At 52.5% G+C, this 18,113-nt stretch overlaps 2 protein-coding genes across 4 annotated transcripts in view; one reads left to right on the forward strand and one right to left on the reverse strand.

Annotated features, from left to right (window-relative positions):
* The first annotated feature begins 915 nt into the window (after nucleotides 1-915).
* HAPLN3 (hyaluronan and proteoglycan link protein 3) lies at nucleotides 916-5,887 on the forward strand. 3 transcript variants are annotated; one of them, XM_075100584.1, is made up of 5 exons: nucleotides 916-1,004; nucleotides 2,580-2,739; nucleotides 3,014-3,385; nucleotides 4,497-4,799; nucleotides 4,983-5,887. In XM_075100584.1, the coding sequence occupies exons 2-5, from the start codon at nucleotides 2,613-2,615 to the stop codon at nucleotides 5,261-5,263; spliced, it is 1,083 nt and encodes a 360-aa protein (XP_074956685.1). In that variant the 5' UTR covers nucleotides 916-1,004; nucleotides 2,580-2,612; the 3' UTR covers nucleotides 5,264-5,887. The 3 variants fall into 3 exon arrangements, with proteins under 3 accessions (XP_074956685.1, XP_074956684.1, XP_074956686.1); XM_075100583.1 differs by having other exon boundaries at nucleotides 919-1,004; nucleotides 2,611-2,739; XM_075100585.1 differs by having other exon boundaries at nucleotides 937-1,004; nucleotides 2,562-2,739.
* A 947-nt stretch (nucleotides 5,888-6,834) lies between these two features.
* ACAN (aggrecan) overlaps nucleotides 6,835-18,113 on the reverse strand; it is a 28,713-nt gene continuing 17,434 nt past the window's right edge. Inside the window, exons 13-18 of the mRNA XM_075100958.1 lie at nucleotides 13,588-13,701; nucleotides 10,727-10,885; nucleotides 10,146-10,228; nucleotides 9,659-9,803; nucleotides 8,680-8,862; nucleotides 6,835-7,209 (exon numbers count right to left, since the gene is read on the reverse strand). Coding sequence (XP_074957059.1) covers nucleotides 7,121-7,209; nucleotides 8,680-8,862; nucleotides 9,659-9,803; nucleotides 10,146-10,228; nucleotides 10,727-10,885; nucleotides 13,588-13,701 — 773 coding nt within the window. The 3' untranslated portion in view covers nucleotides 6,835-7,120. The remainder of the gene's footprint in view (nucleotides 7,210-8,679; nucleotides 8,863-9,658; nucleotides 9,804-10,145; nucleotides 10,229-10,726; nucleotides 10,886-13,587; nucleotides 13,702-18,113) is intronic.

Below are 18,113 nucleotides of genomic sequence, written 5' to 3' on the forward strand. Positions count from 1 at the left end.
ACACCATCCCACGCGGTGGCAAGAGCCATACCGGGGCCCCTGTGCCTCATTTCCTTGCCATAAAACAACAAAGTGGGGGGTGAAGCGGCACGCTGGGCCGGGGTGGCAGGTCGCTGGGTCAGGGCACATGCTGCTCTCTGGTTCTTCCATGTGCTTGGCACCACCAGCCGCTCCCAGACCGTCATCCCCTGGCTGTCCTGCTTCTGTGCTGCCCTTCCTGATCTGGGGCTCTTGGAGCTGGGGCTGCATGTCCGTGTGCTGGCGAGAGCTGGAGGGGAGGGCATCACCCAAGTCTTGGGATGGTGCACCCTCAAATGGGTGCAACCAGGCCACTCCAAAGCTTTTGCCCTGGTTTCTATGCCTCTACTTTGCCCCCACAGCCCCAAGTGGACCCTGAAGTGGCTGAGCCCTGTGGCTCAGCTGCCTCCCCTGGATCCCAGAGCAGACAGGTGCTGCCTGCACATCCTGGGCATGGACCATGTCCCACCACAGCCCACCCGTTCTGAGCTGCACGTGCCTGGCGTGCTCCTGCCACATGTGTGCTTGACACCACCATTGCCTGGGGACCACAGCCAGTCCCCCCGATGGGACTTGGGGCAAGGGATGGCTCTTCTCCCATGGCACCACAGCTTCACCAGGACTTTGCATCACGGGGTCCCACAAGGCCCAATGGGGCACCCTGCTCCCTGCTGCTCTCCCCTCCAAGCCAGAGGCAATGCTGGCATCTGGCACATCACAGATGAGGCATGTGGGCAGCGTGCGGGCAGCGTGCGGGCAGCGTGCAGGCGCATGGCGAGGCTGTTGCCCAGGCACGGCAGGCAGGTGGGGGGCCGGGGGCACCCACCCCAGCTCCGGGCTGCGAGCAAGGGGTTGGGAAAGGTGTGTGTTTCCCTTTAAGAGGCAGGCCCTGGAGCTGCTTCCTCCCAGCCCTGCAAGAGCCCTAAACACAGTGCATCTGCCTGCAGCTTGCCTGCACGCCTGCCTGCAGCCTGCCTGCAACCAGCGTGAGTAGGGCATGGTCCCGGTGCTGGGGCTGGGGAGGGCTGGCACCCCGGGGTGGTGGGCACCCTGCTTGCCGTGGAGGGCAGGGAGGGATGGCATCACCATGGAGGGTGCTGGGCATCACTGCAGAAGGTGCCAGGCATTGCTCCGGTGGGTACTACAGCACAATGCTCATTGGCATTGTGGCTGAGGATGCTGGACCCCCTGGCCTGTCACCGCAACGCTGGGCTCTGGTGGGTGGCTAGGCATCAGCAGCACAGGGGGGCCAGGGCTGGTGCCCCCCAAACCGAGGTACGAAGCTGCCGGTGCCTCGAGCCTGCCCTGCCACGCGTGGGCAGCACGTGGCGGCGTGCCTGCCGGGCTCCCATGCCTGCCGTGCCACGCGCCGCTGCCGCCACCCTCCTGGGGCTGTGCCGGCCGTCGAGCGGGTGCACCCTGTGCCCTCTGGCACTGGATCCGCAGACCTTGGTGGTGGCAAGCATGGGTTGCACCTCACGGGAAGGTGAGCAGCGGCACCAACCACGAAGAGCCTGGGTGTGAGAAACTCGTGGTGAGAGCAGCTGGTTGCACGCCCTGGTCCTCAGAGACCACCACTGTACCTTGTATCGGACCCTGCCGGGGGTAGAGCACCCGCTCTTCCACAGCCCCCTGGGCTGGGGGCACCTTTGCAGACACTCATAAACCTTATCTAAGCAGGGGACACAGATGTCAGATCCCTCCCAGTCTTGGAGGGGGGCTGCCAGAGCCTTGCTGGGTGCCGGGCCCCCTCTGCTGGCTCTGGAAAAGCTCGCAAGCCAGCAAATACTGCTGCGAGGCACCTTGGGTGAGCCCAAGGCAGGGCACCCTGGGGTGCCCGGGGCACTCAGAGCTTGGGGCAGCGCAGGTCTCTGGTGCCGTGGGGCAGCCAGGCTTCCTCCTCCCGCCCCCTCCCGAGGACGTGGTTTGGAAGCGATACATGTTGCATGGGGTGAGCACCAGCTGCGTCTGTGGCGCAAAGTGGCAGCCCTGGATCGGAGCTGGTGGTCCTTGGCCGGGCCAGCTGCGTGCCGCTGGGCTTTGTCCGGTGCTGGGGCAGTGGAGGCAGCTTGGAGCTCTCTCCTCCCCTCCTCGGCTGCGTTGCATGCTTGGCTGCCTCTGTAAACCAAGCTTGCAGCTTACAGCGGAGCTTGGTCACTTCTCTCCCCCCCCACACCCCATATGATGTTTTCCCAGTGCTCCCTGTTCAAAGGATGCCCTGGGATCCGGTTTCCCCTGGACTGCCCCCTCCCTAGCTTGGTCTCAGCTCCCCACTCTGGGTTGGCTGCTCCACAAGCCCCAATGGGCAGCAGTGGCGAATGCAGTGGTGTGCAGCATGACCCAGGCAGGAGGATGAGGATGGAGGGGACTGGGAACCCTGTCTGTGGACATGGCTCAGGTTGTCTGCACCCTCCCCTGCAGGCAGGCTAGCCTCTTTGCAGGCTATTCCCATCCCTCTCCTTGCATCCCTGTGATGGGGTTTGCCTGCCCTTTGTGCCAGGCAGTGCTGGGGCCCTCCTGGTTATTTTGGGGTGTTACCGCAGGCCTTTCCCCCTTGGCAGCTCTGGCTCAGGGTTTGGCCTCGCTCCCCAGCCATGCTGCTGCTCCTGCTGCTCCTGGAGGCCACCCTGCTGCGGTTGGCCAGTGGCTCCCACCACCCCTTCTACAATGGCTTCTACTACAACCACGTCATGAACGACAAGGGCGACGGGCAGGAGAAAGGTATATTGGGGAATAGTAGGGCTGGCAGGTCGGTGCAAGGGGTTGAAATCCCCCCTGCCTCTGGGATGGGGCTGACACCCATGTCTTGGGGGAAATATGGGACTCAGGGGAGCAGGGGGGTTGCTCCAGGGATGCTCAAGGGATCCTCATGGGATGCTCAGGCAGAAGAGGAGGTGGCTGGAGGAAGGGAGCGGAGCAGCTGCAGGGAGTTTTGGGGACACTGCCCAGCACTGGACTGTGACCCACACTTCGTGCCTTCCCTCCCTGTCCCCAGTGGTTTACTTCAACGGGGTCAAGCTTGTAGTGGAGACCACCAAAGACCCTGTCTACAGCTCCAATGGTGCCAATGTCACCCTGCCCTGCCACTATCATTATGAACCTGACCTGGAGGCCAAGCGCAAGATCCGCATCAAGTGGTCCAAGCTGCGGGACGACTACTCCAAGGAGCAGGACGTGCTGGTGGCTATTGGCAAGACCTCCGTGGCCTTTGGGGCCTTCCAGGGCCGTGTACACCTCCGCCAATCTGGCCAGCGTGAGGCCTCGCTGGTCATCAGCGATGTGCGCTTGCAGGATGATGGCAAATACCGCTGCGAGGTCATTGATGGGCTTGAGGATGAGAGTGATGTGGTGGACCTCCGGTTGCAAGGTGGGGACACAGTGGGGACTGTGCAACCCCCTGTGCTGAGCCAGTGAGCCTGGCCTTCCTGTGGCACCCCTTCCTTGGGGAGGTAGCGTGGCAGGGGGGTCAGGGAGCCCAATCGTTGTCAGAAAGTGGCTGGGATGCTCAGTGTGACAGGGTGGTAGCTTGCGGCTGTCTGACTGTGGGGTGTTAGCACTGAGTAAGCCCAGAGCAGTCTGCCCATCTGGGATGCTGGGGATGCTGCTGTGGAGTCAGAGTTGGGGGTAGCCCCGTGGCCACAGCGTTTCCTGCCTCTGCCCACACATCTTCCCACTGTGCTGCATCATTTGCATCCGCCCCTTCGCGTCCCAGCTCTGGGTATCCACATCATCTTGTGAGGAAGGTTGGTGATTGGTCCAACCCCTCTTGCTCACTTGTCATGAGGGACCTGACTCAGCCCTGGCTCCACTGCCAAGCTCAGAGCTGTGGAAATGTCCCCCTTGCTGTGCCCCTGCCCACGCCCTCGGCCCCCGGGTCCTCTCTCCCATCGTGGCTTGGCCCCACCAGTCCCTGTGACTGTGGTCCGTGGTGGTGGTGGCACACATGTTCCTGTGGTCGATCTGCCCCTCTGAAAGTGGTCCATCCATCCCCATGTTGGTGGTCGATGTGTCCCTGCAATCTGCCCCATATGCCCCTGTGATGCTGGGCCTTGTGCCCCCGTTCCTGTAGCCTGTACATCCCCATGCCAATGGTCTGTCCGTCCCCACAGGGGTGGTCCATACTTCCCTGTGTCCCCAGGACCGTGGTCCATAGATCCGTGTGGTGGTGGTCCCGGCATCCCTGTTATCATAGTCTGTTCCTCCCTGTATGTGCTGGTGCTGTCACCATGAAGGTGGTCCACGTGTCCCCAGGACCGAGCCCCTGTGTCCTTGTTCCACCAGATGTCGCTGGCATCTCGCCGCTGGCGGCTGCATGTCGGGAGCTGCCCCATCCCTGCATGCCTGAGTCTTGGGCTGTGCCACCCCGGGGTGGTCCCTGTCCCAGAACCGGAATTTGGGATGGGTTGGGGACCCCTGCAGTGCCAGATGGGGTGGGTGGTCTGCCCGCGGAGCTGGCTGAGTGCCCCATCTGCCCCCAGGTATCGTGTTCCCCTACCAGCCTCCCCGCGGGCAGTACAGGCTCAACTTCCATGAAGCCAAGCGAGTGTGCCAGGATCAGGGTGCCATCCTCGCCACCTTCAACCAGCTTTTCCAGGCCTGGAGCGAGGGGCTGGACTGGTGCAATGCAGGCTGGCTGGCTGACGGCACCGTGCAGTACCCCATCCGCCTGCCCCGCAAGCCCTGTGGTGGGCTGCACCTCGCCCCAGGCATCCGCAGCTACGGCCCACGCCACCGGCACCTGCACCGCTTTGATGCCTTCTGCTTCTCCTCTGCGCTCAGAGGTGGGTGCTGGGCCAGGGGCTGTGGGGTGGGATCCTGGGGAAGATGCTGTGCCTTAGCAGTGGCATCCCATGTCCTCCCTTAGGGCACAGGGTTTAGCCCAGGCAGGGATGCTCCGGTAGGGATGCTCCAGGCAGGGATGCTCCAGATGATGCTTAGCACTGATGCTCCCATCTCCCTCCTAGGAGACGTTTTCTACCTGGGCCATCCAGCCGGGATGACACTGGAGGAGGCCAAGCAGAGCTGCCAGGACATGGGGGCTGAGATCGCCCGGGTGGGGCAGCTCTACTCCGCCTGGAAGTTCCTGGGGCTGGACCGCTGCGATGCCGGCTGGCTGGCAGATGGCAGCGTCCGCTACCCCATCACCAAGCCCCGGGCCAACTGCGGCCCTGCGGAGCCTGGTGTCCGCAGCTTCGGCTTCCCCAGCAAGGGCAGGTTTGGGGTCTTCTGCTACAAGGAGAGATAAGGAGCTGGGAGGGCTCCTTGGCCGGGAGGATGTTTCCAGCCTGACGGTGCCTGGCGTCAGGTGTTTCCCAGGGCTGTTTTGGGGATGACTGGGGGGAGGTGGGGTGGGGGGGGAGGCTTCTTTTTGTTTATTTTGTTTCCTTTCTTGCTCAGCAGCCAGCAGATGCAGCTGCTCAGGGTGGCTGCCAGCTGGGGTAGCGCAGGATTGTCCACAGCATGGGGTGTGCACGAGGACGATCCCCATAGCTGCTGCCACACCGCTTTGCCTCTGCCGCCCTGTGGGTGGTGGCCCCTTCCTGCAGTGGCAGCATGTCACTGACACCCGCCTGCCCTTCCAGGCTGGTCCTGCCCCTGAGCTTGTGGGGTGGGAGTGAGGCGAGGCTGGATTCGGCCAGAGGCAGAGAGTGGGTGTCTCCGTTGCATCCCAGCCTCTCTTCCAGCCCCGTCCTTGTCCTGCTGAAGGTTGCCATCGTGCCTGTCCATGTGGGAGCACCAGTGCCTTATCTCCACATACTCCTCTCCCAGACTCCACTTGAACTCCGGTGCTGCCTTCTTCAAGCATTTGGTTATGAAAAGATGTATTTTCCTGGACCTCTTCTAATAAATCAGTGGAGAAAGCTCTGGAGTGACGTGGCTGTGTCCCCATGTCTGTCCCAGCACAAACGAGGGGTCTGCCATGTTGAGAAGATTTGGGGATCCCCAGCTGGACATCTAGGGGCTGTCTCCTCCTTGGCTGAGCAGCATCTCATTGCCACTGGCTCAGCCCTGTGCCCACCAGAGCTCCTGCAAGGGCTCGGTGCTTCCTCATTAATGAGTGTTAATTAACCCCCTGGGTGTCAGGCCTGGAAGTTGGAGGGTGAAGCATTTCCCACTGGTGATGAGTTTTAGGCATGTGGGTTAACCCCTGCCTGGGGCGAGAGCTGAACAGGGGTGGTAATGTCCTATCCTAGGGTCCTTCTTTGGCTGAGGCTTGGAAACCACCCTCCCCCACCTCTGTTGTCCCCAGGGCTGGGCCAGTCCCAGGTAGCCTGGAGGACCCTGCTCCAGTTTCTTCCCCGCTCCCTTGTCATGGGAGGCGCCCCCAAACCCAGCCCACACAGACACTACCCGTCCCCCAAAAAACCAACATTAACAAAGTGCCCATTCCAATTTCACTCTCTTTATTATTATTATTATTTATCATTCTTTCAAAATAGGCTATGTTCAAAAATATAAATAGGTGCAGGGAACACTGGTGCCCCGCACGGTCCCCTGGAAAGAGCACGTCGTCCCAGGACGGGCACTGTGCTGCAGGGAGGGTGGTGGGGAAGCAGAGAGGGGCTGCAGCCCCCAGCGCCTGGGTCTCAACATCCCCTCGCATCTCTCCTCCTGCAGCTCCTTCCACCACAACCCCCCAGCCCTCCCTACCCGCCCTGACGCACTGCAGCAGTAGGAGGGTTCTGGGAAAAAAAAATAAAACCTTGAAAGGTGCTGTTCACCCGGGAGATTAAATAACAGAAATAATTACATTGTTCATGGATAAAATCAGGAAAAAATAATCATCTTTATTATTTAACTTAACCCCCTGCCCTCTGCGAGCCCACCCCCCTCCCTGTCCCCGAAGGCACGAAGATAATTGGAACCGGACGGTTAGTAAAAATGCTGAGATCTAATTCGCTTTGCTTTGGTGCTTGGAAAAAACATTATTTTTTTTTTTATATATACACAAAGATGGGTTTGTCTTTAATATAATTTTTGTTTCCTTATATGACAAAAAAGCAACAACAAGAAGAAGAAATTGACTCTGTTAATATAATTGTTCCGTTAAAAATCTCTCTTTTTCTTTCTCTCTTTCCCCCTTGGTCTCTCTTGCCCCGCTCTAATGGGTGGGTCTGTGCATGTCTTTGCCGTTGGGTCTCAACCGGCTCCTGGCGCTCCTCTTATATAGCCTGCGCTGGTAGTTGGAGGCTGTGGAAGACGGAGGAGAAGAAAAAGCACCTTGTTAGCAGGAGCCAGGACAGAGAGGCTGCTTGTCCTGTGCTGGCCACCCCAGCCCCTGGCTCCCTGGATAAACACAGGCAGCCGCAGGCAGCGTTGCCCGGTGAGCGGCTGTGTGTGCCCCGGCGCCAGGCTTCTTGCCCGCACACAATCGGCCCTTCTTTCGCCCGCGCAGCTGAGGTTTGCTTTACCCAGGGGTGAAGGTGCCCAGGTGCCTCCCTGGAGCCTGGGCAGGAGCATCCTCTCTGCGGATGCTCATCCCATCCCTTCCCTGTGCCTAGCTAGGAGGGGCAGCTCTGCTAATGGGATGGGCACAGGGACGGCTTCCTGTCTCCCCCACCGCCAGTCCCTCCCTGACTGCTGGGACAGAGAGGGAAATCTCCATCAGCAGTGGGATGTGCTCAGGGCACAGGAGGGGAAACAGCCCTGCCTGGCTGGCAGGGACAAGGTTTCTGCCTGATGTTTGCTGCCAGTCTCCCTCAAAGTTGGCACTGTTCTGGTGCGCTAATTGCAGGAGGGTTTTGCTGGAAGCAGCAAAAGCTGATTTGGAACAGCCTAGGTCAATGACAGTCTGTGCTGGGAGCAGCCTGCAGCTCTCCAAGTCTGCGGCAGAGCCAAGGGAGTCAGTGGCTTGGTCCACACCACGCAGTCACCCTCAGACACCTCCTCCATCCCCTCCTTCCACCTCCTTCCTGGAGCGGAGGTTTGTCCCTTAAGCATGTATCGACTTTCCCTGGCTGTGGGACTGTTGCTTTAGCTGGAATTGCCCAGCTGGAATAGGACCTGGCAAGGAGGCCACTGGACAGATGTGATTTGGCTGAGGCTGACAAAATTATTGGGAAGCTGCAGGCGAGCAGGGATGGAACAGGGGCGTAGACAGGCCTGGGAGTGGGCTGGGACGCCAGTGGAAGAGGGCTGGCTGCCGTCAGCTGGAGGCCTGACAGGAGAAGGGTCAGGAGCCCAGCCCTGTCTCTTGGCCTTTGGCTCAGCAGGGCTCCTGCCCACTTCCAGGGCAGGGGAATGCCAGGGAGGACTAGGTGGGGGCATAGCTGCCTGCTCCTATTCTCTGCTGATGCAGGTAGTGCCAAAACTTACCCTTTCAGAGCTGTTTCTTTTTCTTTCCTTTCTTTAGCAAGCTGTTGCCCTTTCCTGGCTCCAGAGCTGCCCCTGCCCTGCCTAGGGGGAGCAACCTCCAGGGCAGGAATTGCCCAGGCTGTCCCTCCAGCCAGCCCCTGTGGTCCACACCTGCCCAGAAGATGCCACCTCCCACTGCCCCATCACAGGGGAGCTTTCAACAAGTCAGGGGGACCATGAGGTCCCCTTCTGCCTGGCTTGGAGCTAACCTGCACCCTAAGGCAACGCCCCCCTCATTCCCAGCTCCTTCTCCCAGCTGCAGGGACGCATCATCCTTATCCCGAAGGTGAAGGGGCCGAGACGTACGGTTTATGCAAGATATCCGTGGCTCCTCCCACTGCCCGTTGGGCTGGCACCGAATCGTGGGCACGTGGCGCTGGATGTAGCCTTGGTTGCACTGGTACCGCACCATGGAGTTTATTTCATAGCGGTCCTTCTTCCTACCAAAGGTCCTGGCATTATCCACCACGGGGGGGTCCCCGCAGGCCACTGCAGGAGATGGGCAGAGACATGGAGAGTGTAAGGAGTCCTGTCTGGCTGAGCAGGCAGCTCACACCCAGGCAGCTCCCGCCTGCCTATCACAGGCTGGGCACGCACAACCTCGTCACTCTGCTTCTCCTGCACCCTGTCCCATGGGGTCTCTTTGTGCTGGAGAGAGGGAATGTGCAGTGGCTGCTTGAAAGACAGCTACTTCTAGGGTAGAAAGAGGAAGCCATATCCACAGCCACCCCTTCCCAGCCCTGAGATGCAGTGGGAGCAATGCCCTCCCCTGTTATTCCCCTCTTGGAAAAACATCTGGAAGGTGCCTGGGTCCCATCTGGCCAGGTGCCATCACCTGAGTCTGCTGGACTTTTTTTGCTACATTCACAGAAGGATCATTCCTTTGTTTGGGGGAGCAGATGACACACACATGACAAAAGATGGGGGGACAGAGGCAATACAAAAAAGGGACAGTTGATTAAAAAGTTCATAAAACCTTAAATCCCTTTCAGATTGCCTCTGTCCACAAAATTTAGGGGTAGGAGAATATGGAAATTCTGTGATGGGCCTTGAAATTAAGCAGCGGTCTGTCTCAGGTTTCCATTCCTGCCTCTCGGATATTCAGTGAGAGCTGGGCATTACAACAGCCACTCATGTCCATGGGAGGGCATGGACCTGGTGTGTGTGGGTGGCGCTGCAGTCAGGGCACTGCTCTGCGTGGGGACATGAAACCCTGGCCATAGCTCCAGCCCCACAGCCGCTGCCTAAGCCCCCCATCCTTGCCAGCGCAGTGCAGGGTGCTGACCTGTTCCTTTCTTGCAGGTGAAGGGGAGATGATAGTTGCAGGGAACGTCGTTCCATTCGCCTTGCTCGTGCCAGATCATCACAACGCAGTCCTCACCCGCCGCAAAGAAGTTATCGGGTTGGTTGGGCCGCCAGTTCTCAAATTGCTGCCAAGAGGGGAAAGCCCTTTACCTAAGGCTGAGCCCTCTCTCCTAGTCCCTCCTTCATCCCTGCTGCTGCCTCCCCTATGCATGTCACCAGCAGAGAGCATGTGTTGCCAGCACTGCTACTACAGCGGTTATTTCTATCGTGATGGTGACCAGGAGCTGAACTGAACATCTTTACTTGGCTTGGAAAAACCATGAGCCCTACAAAGTATAGGGCTGCCTCTACTCAATGCCCAGCCCAAGCACTCAGTATGTAACTCATAGGGCTCCTCCCACCCAAGAGGAACCTCTTCCCCTCCACCAAAAGCCAGCGCCTGCCCACACCCCAGGCTGCAGGCTCACCAGGGAGTGCCCGTCGGACCAACGGAAGTCGTTCTCCACAGCTCTGTCGCTGAGGCCGATCCACTGGTAGTCCTGTGCGTGGCCTGGAAGAGGCAGAGGGGGAGAGAAGAGTGGGTCATAGTTCCTTTACACCTTGTTGGAAACATTTCTTTGCCACCTCAGCTGCCTCTGGCCCTGGAGCCTTTGGGTCATTTGGCTCCTTCCCAGTCACTACCCCCTGATGTCCTTTATTCCCTGCATCATGTTTGCCCATCTTACTCCACACTCAGCATGCCATGAGCATGGATCCACCCACATTGGCATGGGTCAGAGCACTTGTTGCAGCAAGTGAATAACTCGTGAACAAGCTACATCAGCAATGTGGTAAGAGCAAAGATCTGTCCTAGCTGAGAAAGGGCCCTCCTCTGTCTCATGGCTGCATGGTTCTTCCTCTTCCACATAAAGGTGAGACCTTATTAGGAAATATCTGAGTGCCAGTGGGGGAACCTGTGGTTATTACATCATTTTGGAGAAATCTGCCCATAGACTCAGAGTCCAATGGATCAACCCTTGCCCAGTTTCAGCCTGCCCCCAGCACTCACTGTTCACAAATTCTTGCTCTTCTGGGGTGATGATACTGCTCAGGTGGGCTTGATGTTGTCGGCATCTGGTCTCTGCATTCATCCAAGTCTCCCTCTCTTCAAAATGCCTGTAGCAGTGGCCCTGGAACTTGATCCAGCCTTCCTCACAGTTTTCCAGGTCTGAAACACACAAAGGAGGGATGAAAAAGAGTTGGTGCATGGGTCTGGAAGGGTTCCAACTCACCTTTTAGCAGCTCATGCTCTCATGACATGGAACAGCACGTAGTCACTTCCACTAAAAAGCAAACCTTGACACTGTTGCCTATGGGAAATCCCATGGAAAATGATCAGAAGGCATCCAAGACATACTCAGAGAGGAAAGCCTTTGTTGAATACCCTGTGTTTGCAGTAACGTGACCAGTGCTACTAGAAAGCTTGAGTGATACAAACTTACTCCTGAGCAATTCAATCCCTGTGTCAAGCTCCTGGACTCTGTTTTTGAGGAACTGACCAAGCAAGAACACCTCTCTTCCCACTTGTGCTGGCCTGCAGAGCCTTCTTGCTTTGGAAAGAAACTCCAAAACCTGAATCCAGATGCCCAGTATCAACACCTATGTGTTGAAAAGGAAAGAGGGGAGGAGAGCCCAGGTTCAGGTGGTTGCATCTCTTGGTGTGGTTCTGGGGCTCTGGGGCAAAAGCAAGACTACAGGGGTGGGAGAAAAGAGACAGGGGCAGGAACTTACCATGGTGGAGAGAAAAAAAGAAATCTAAAGGAAGAAACTTAGAAGCTGCTAGAAAAGTACAAAAATTTCTCACCTTTTCAGAACATCTTTTACCATCTGAGAAACACTGAAGAATTTAACATATTAATATAAAAAAAATGAAACCACAGACAGGGGAAAGCAGAGGCAAATGGAGAAACCATCAGAAAAGACCTTCAGCAGCTCCCATGCAATGCAACACCACACATCTGCTCCATGTGTCTGAAGGAAACAGAAATGTATTTAACCTCAGCCTTTCAAATGAATGATCTACCACCCTTTCTCAGGCACTTGCTGCTCTTGGAGTGGTAGGCTTTCTTGAGTCCTCATGGCTCTCTCCCTCTCTCTAGTGAGTTTTTCTGTACTCAGTTTTTTTCTTCTGTTGTTAAACTTGGCAGGTCAAAGCATTTGTCACCTTCAATCACACTAATTTCTCCTAATCCACCCATCTGGTGTTCTTCCAACTGGAGATTGCAGACTCTTCAGAGATGTTGGAAGGGTTGCTAGTTGAGGCATTAAAAACATTTTCTTCCTTCTTCAACAGCTCAAATGGATTATCTGAAGTAGCTGAAGCAGATCGCTTGCACAAGGTGAGCAGAGAACACACTCCATCTTTTGAGATTTAAGACTCTTTTCCAGCAGTTTGAACACCACTCCTTGTCATCACAGCCTGGGGTGGGACAGCGCATGGCACAGAACCTCGGCCAGGTATTTCCTAGGAGAAAAGGCACTCTTTCCTACATAACTGTTGCTTATGGGTCAATATGACAGCAATCGTCTTGGAAAAGAACAATGAAAATCTTGTTCTCTGGTAGGGACACTGTCGTGGTGTCAAGGACTGTCTGTGTGCACAGATGGCAGAGCTCACCTAAGGTGTCCTGCTATTCTTGGAGACCAATAGATGTTATAGAAAGGAAGGTTTCCTCACAGTAATAATGACGATTTACATTCACCACCAAATTTGGGCATTTGCTTTCTCTTGCATCTCCCAGGCTATGGTCCTCAGGCATCATGAACCCATAAATCACAGAAGAGCGGAAATTAAGCCTGGCTTGGACCAAACAAGATTGTAAGAAGCCACAGGGTAGAAAGTCTCTTGTTCTGTCACAGGGATCTTCAGCAAGAGGTAGCAGGGATGGGTAAATCAGGGGCTGATTAGGTTGCATTCGGGAAGTGATGTTAAGACAGATGGCCCAATGGTCCTGAGCCGCCTTCTTATGGTCTACTCCATATGTTCATATTGGAAGCAGAAAGAGAGATGCAAAGAAAGGGGAGGAGAAAATCTAATATACAGCACTTTTACTCATGCCAAGGTGAAGAAGAAACTGCAACATTATTCCTCTTTTGTTTGAGCAAGGCAAGAGAGCTTCCCCTCAGCTAAGCTGATAAAAGTTTGGACTTTCATCAGCTTCAAGAAAAAAAAATCCTTTTTCTTCTTTCCTTGTAGAAACAAAAAGAAGTATTAGTGTGGGTCATAGTACATAATTTTGATGGAAAAATAGGTCACCACATTTTTTCAAAGATATACATTCCCTGCTGATTTTGCCAGAGGAAGCCACGTTGAAGAGATGACAAAAATGTCGTGCTGTGTCAAATCGGTGGTGATTCCTGGAGTGAACGAGGCTTCTCTCAGCTGCATCTTCACAGAGAGAAACACAATCATTTTTCATGGCTCAGTTGAAGCATCCTTCCACGAAATTCCAGTCTAGCAGAGAAAGTTTGCCTGGGGTGAAGATGTACTCAGATATTTCCGTACTGTTACAGATGAACAGAAAGACCCTTGACCCAAAGAGGCAGTGACTTCTGTGATCAACACCATTACAATCTATATGGAGCTTCACTAGAGAAACTTAACAAAAAAGAGAAAGCTAAAGAAGACACCAGAAGCTCCTAATCAGGAATCTTAGAGGACATGGTGCTGTGATGAACAAAGTAATCAAAATACATCAGCAAAAGTCTCAAAGCTTTTCCCTAGTGTATTTTAAGCTGCTGTTAGATGTTAGATTACTGAGATGAGGGCAGGACTCATGGAAGCACTCGATATCAGCTTTTTTTGGGGATAGGGTGTGAATGAAGTAGTGCAGCAGTTAGTAGGATTAGCTGAAGCCAGGTAGGCCGTACCGATCTCACACAGGTCCCCTCCGTAGCTGGGAAGGCATAAGCATTTGAAAGAGTCGATGCCATCAACGCAGGTAGCTCCATTCAGACAGGGGCTTGAGTGGCACTCATCAGTGTCTGCAAGAAATCAAGGGCTTCCATTAGGGGTCTGAGCAGACAACTCCTCCAACAGGAGAACTTGTTTCCTTGTTTGTTTAGGAGGGAATATCAGTTGTTTTAGGGGAACCTGGGAGTTGCTAGGGTCTTATTGTAAAACATACTGTCACTGCTGCTGCTGGAAGAATGAAGGCAAGAGACCCAACCCACCCTACAAGGAAGGCATTGGTTTTCTTTCACTTGATGGTTGAACACCGCTCTGAAGATATCAGTACAAGCTCAACATGATGTATCCAATACACAGCACATAGTATCTCTGACAGCTGTGGTAATTCTTCCTTGTCCAGTGTCTCTGCCTGATGGATCAAACATGCAAACTTGTGCCTGTGTCTCCACCAGCTACGGGTCCACAAGGAAGAACGTGGGATTCTCATAAGTGATGGAAACATCCTGACATAGATCTCTAGCTCCTAACTGGCCTTCCTGGGGCCAGCACCTGCTACTAGTTTCTTCCTAACTATAATTCAGATGAAGTCTTGGAGCAAGAAATTTCTTCTCAGTGAAGATGAAGAAAGTGCAGCAAAGAAAATAAGTGGGTTCAAAGGTGATTTAGACACTCTCAATATTTTCCCTTTGAGGATCTTAGGCCTGGCTATGGGTGCCTCTTACTTGGTGAAGAATACTGGAATGCAGTGCCATTTTCTCCAGATCTGTCTGAACCCACTATGCTCTCTCTTGCTTGTGATGTGGATGGAAGAAGTTGTATGTCTTTTCCAGCTGTTGATTCCCTCTTGGTGGAGGAAACTACTCATAGTTTCCCACCTAGAGCAGCCCTTAAGATTCTTTCTGCTTTTCTGGAGGTGAAAAGAGAAGTCGGTATTGAAAGAGTTTGGCCCCCAACTCTCCAATGTTTTTCAACTTGCTAATTAGCACAAGCCTGGGTAGCACTTCCATCCCCTGTCATCTTGGGGCAGAAGGAAGGAAGCATGGAAGCTCTGAAGAAGGCCAGTAGATAGTCTGTATCTATATATTGTAAAATCTAACTTGTGCTGGAAGTAAAATCTCTTCTTCCAGTATCTCTTTAAACTGAGCCTTAATCCTTCTTATTGAGCTTTGGAATCAGAAGAAGAATCATTCAGAATGGAAAGGTTTCAGAGACGTTCAACTCAAGAAACAAGGAATAAGACTAAGGAAGAAAGTGGGAGCACGTCCATGCAGGTTAGGTTAAATGATGCCTGGTTAGATCCGCATGTGAAATGTTTCTCTCTTTCATGCTCAGAAGAAACGGAAGGTTTTAAAAGTGCTGACTAAGACTCCATGCTCTTCTTGTGGGTGAGAGGGGTTAGTGAGGAAACATTCAAATATGATAAAAATACTGGCTATGGAAATAGCAGAGCAGAGCAGAGCAGTGACTCCTCAAGGTCTGTTCTCATCTTCTGATTGGGGTATATTTGGTCAGACACTGTCTCCCTGCAGAACCGTGGCCCAGCTCATTGCCAATGTCTGATATGTCAACTAAAAGTCGACATGTTCTGTAACAAGCCTAAGTGATGGAAAAAAATCTTGCTGACCTTGGACAGTAAATCGGTTTGTGCTTTGGAGCATGAAGGTTGTTATCTTTATTTTAGGCTGTATCATTGCGAGCAATGCAATTGTTCCTCAGATGGCTGATAGACCCCTTACACCAGTTTTGCAGTTAGTTGTTCACTGATAGAAGGATTTTTTTTTCTTCTCTAAATCGCCCTTCTAAATACTTATTAACGCTTTCTGGATTTCTTTGTTCACTGCAACGTGAAAAGAATTGGAGTTCCTTTTTCCATGACACTAATAAATACTTTCCAGAACAAAATGGGGGTCATGGGCCTTACAGAAGTGAAGAGTTGAACTTGACTGGCTATTGCTTATTAGTCACACTTGGAGTTCCTAGAACATAGAGAGCGTAAGGGAAAATGAGGCATCCTGAGGGATGATTACAACTCTAGAGGTCCCTTGGGCTTCCCAAAAGCAGTAGCAGCAGAAGTTCTTGTTATTCCAGTGGGATCCAGCTGAACCAGTAAGGAAAGGCTCTTCTTTGTCTGCTAGGCTCCATGAAGGGGAAAGCATGCTGCAGAAGTGGGAACAAAGCACACATGAGAGCTAAAGCAGAATGTTTTGCAGGGAATAATGAGTCTTCAGCTATCTTCGGCCACATGGACTAAAACTTGGCACATCCAAGATCTCTTCTGAGACCCAGTGCGAGTTGCCATCCCTGGTCTTGGAGGAGGAGGGAGCAGGCACACATTCATCACCACAAATTTCCAGCTGGGGAATAACACTGGAACAGAATTTCTTTTACAGATATTGTATATAATATGATTGCAAATATTATATATGCTTTAAAAACAAATCTCTGCATATAACATATCCTTCTCTCCACACATATACATACATATTTTTATATATGACACATAGAAAAAGGTTGTGTGTAGTTGTAGGTAGTATTGGGAAAACAGACAACAAATACAAGCGAGGCACAGTCTGGTTCCCCCCAGCCCAGAAGTGTGCTGCAAATGGCTGGAAAGAAGATGTTTTAAGCACATGGTGATCATAAATACCAAACTCCCCTTTCAGTCCATTGGTCTGTTGGGGCAGTGACCCTGCCTCCATCTGGATGTAGAACCACCTCACCAAGTTGATATCAGGAAACTCAAAACATATCAGCTGGGTTAGAAGAAGCACTGCTGGTTCTGGTTCTCCCAGAAAATCTAGGTCCTGGAGGTCTTTTCAAAAAGTAAGCTGTAGATGGTAAAATTGGCAGTGATGTTGTCTCTGGAAACCCTGGCAAGCTGTTTTGTGGGTGTTTCTAGGATTTCACATCAAAGCCATAGGATTTACAGGAGGTGAGAACTCCTGTATAATAAACATCCCATCCATCCCATCATGAAATGCTTGGCTATTTTCTTCATAACCTTTTATATACCATAAATGTGTGCACTTCCACAGACTTCAGAGCTAGATGAGGATAGTAAATCACTGTATACGTCTTTAACCAGCTGAAAAGCCGCCAGCATGCGAGGTGTGCCAGCTCTGCTCAGCCGGAAGAGAGCCCCCACTTCCACAACACAGGATGCCGGGTACCTTGACATCCAAGGATCTTACCCAGACACGAGCTATTTATGTGCTTGGGTGAGAAGTCATTCAAAAAATCAGCTCTGCTTTGAGATGCAGCTCAAGTGCTTATCAACCGACAAGAAGACAAGACTACTGCTATTATTACCCAGTGCTAACAAAGGACAAGCAACGTGGCATGGGATGCAGAACAGAGGCAGCCCTTGCTTTCAAGAGCTTCAGCTCTGAAACAAAGATGGGAGAATATGCCCTGTGATGCCAAGAATAGGAAGCCCATTTAGAACATATTATTGACTCACTTCTTGAGGATAACACAAAATTAGCAGCTCTTTGGAAGACGTTTTGTACTGCAGTTAATTTCACCCAGAAGCTGCAAAAGATTATTCAAATCTATTGTCACAACAGTTTCTATTTTTTGCTACTAACAGGACCCAAGGTCTAACTGCTAGATTTAAAAGAACCAAACAAATAATTAAAACAAAATATCCAATGTAAACAGGGTCTTGCATCTGGAAGATGTAAACTGTTGGCTGGAGGAAGCAAGGGGAGTTACATAGCTACAATGCAAACTTCAAATTTGTTTCACCATTTTCTTCCTAAGAATCCTTTTACATTGCCAGATACATACTATATTTAGTCAGAACTATTTTCTTTTTGTGTAACTAAACGCAACGTAGGTATTCTCCCAATGACTTTGAAAGCAATTTGCTGTACTAGGTCATGGAAACTGGAAAGAGAAATCCTTTAGAAATGAAAGAGAAATAGATTGGTCCTGGTTTTGCTCAGAAGGCAAATGGCAGGCAAAAGTGAACACACAGTGTCAGTGGTGAGAAGGAAATGCTTTTAAAATCCTTCATCCCAAGCTAAGAAGACAATACTAGAAACAGTGCTAATACTTTTTAGAACAATAAAATCTATGCATTTCTTTCAATGGCAGCCTGTATAGAAGATGAGCAAGAATACCCATTAAACAAAATCAGCTTTGTGCTTAAAACATCTACTAAGGAGAAGCAGCTTGTGAACAGAGGGGGTGCTGTCACCTAAACCCTGGACAAACTGTATAGTTTTCCTGAAGCTGTAAGTAAGTGTTTTAGAAATGTACCCTAGGATTTAAACTCCTGTTTTTGTTCTGCAGAGAGGGAAAGGTAAGGCATTTTCAGGATGTCCAACAGTCCCTGTTGTGCCCCTCACCCTTTCTTTATAGGCCTCCTTGTAAGTGCAACTATTCAAACAGGGACTCAGAGACCAGCTAGATAATTATATTCTAGAGACTGAGGAAAAAAAAATCCAGGTACAAATTAAATTTGCTTTTCAGAGACTCCTGA

This window comes from Phalacrocorax aristotelis, chromosome 7, assembly GCF_949628215.1.
Source record: "Phalacrocorax aristotelis chromosome 7, bGulAri2.1, whole genome shotgun sequence".
Taxonomy (NCBI): domain Eukaryota; kingdom Metazoa; phylum Chordata; class Aves; order Suliformes; family Phalacrocoracidae; genus Phalacrocorax; species Phalacrocorax aristotelis.

Bases quoted from the DNA above. Each gene is read 5' to 3' on its own strand.
- HAPLN3 (XM_075100584.1), top strand. From the start codon at position 2,613: ATGCTGCTGCTCCTGCTGCTCCTGGAGGCCACCCTGCTGCGGTTGGCC. The intron at 2,740-3,013 runs GTATATTGGGGA...CCCTGTCCCCAG, and splicing joins GGGCGACGGGCAGGAGAAAG to TGGTTTACTTCAACGGGGTC. The intron at 4,800-4,982 runs GTGGGTGCTGGG...TCTCCCTCCTAG, and splicing joins CTTCTCCTCTGCGCTCAGAG to GAGACGTTTTCTACCTGGGC.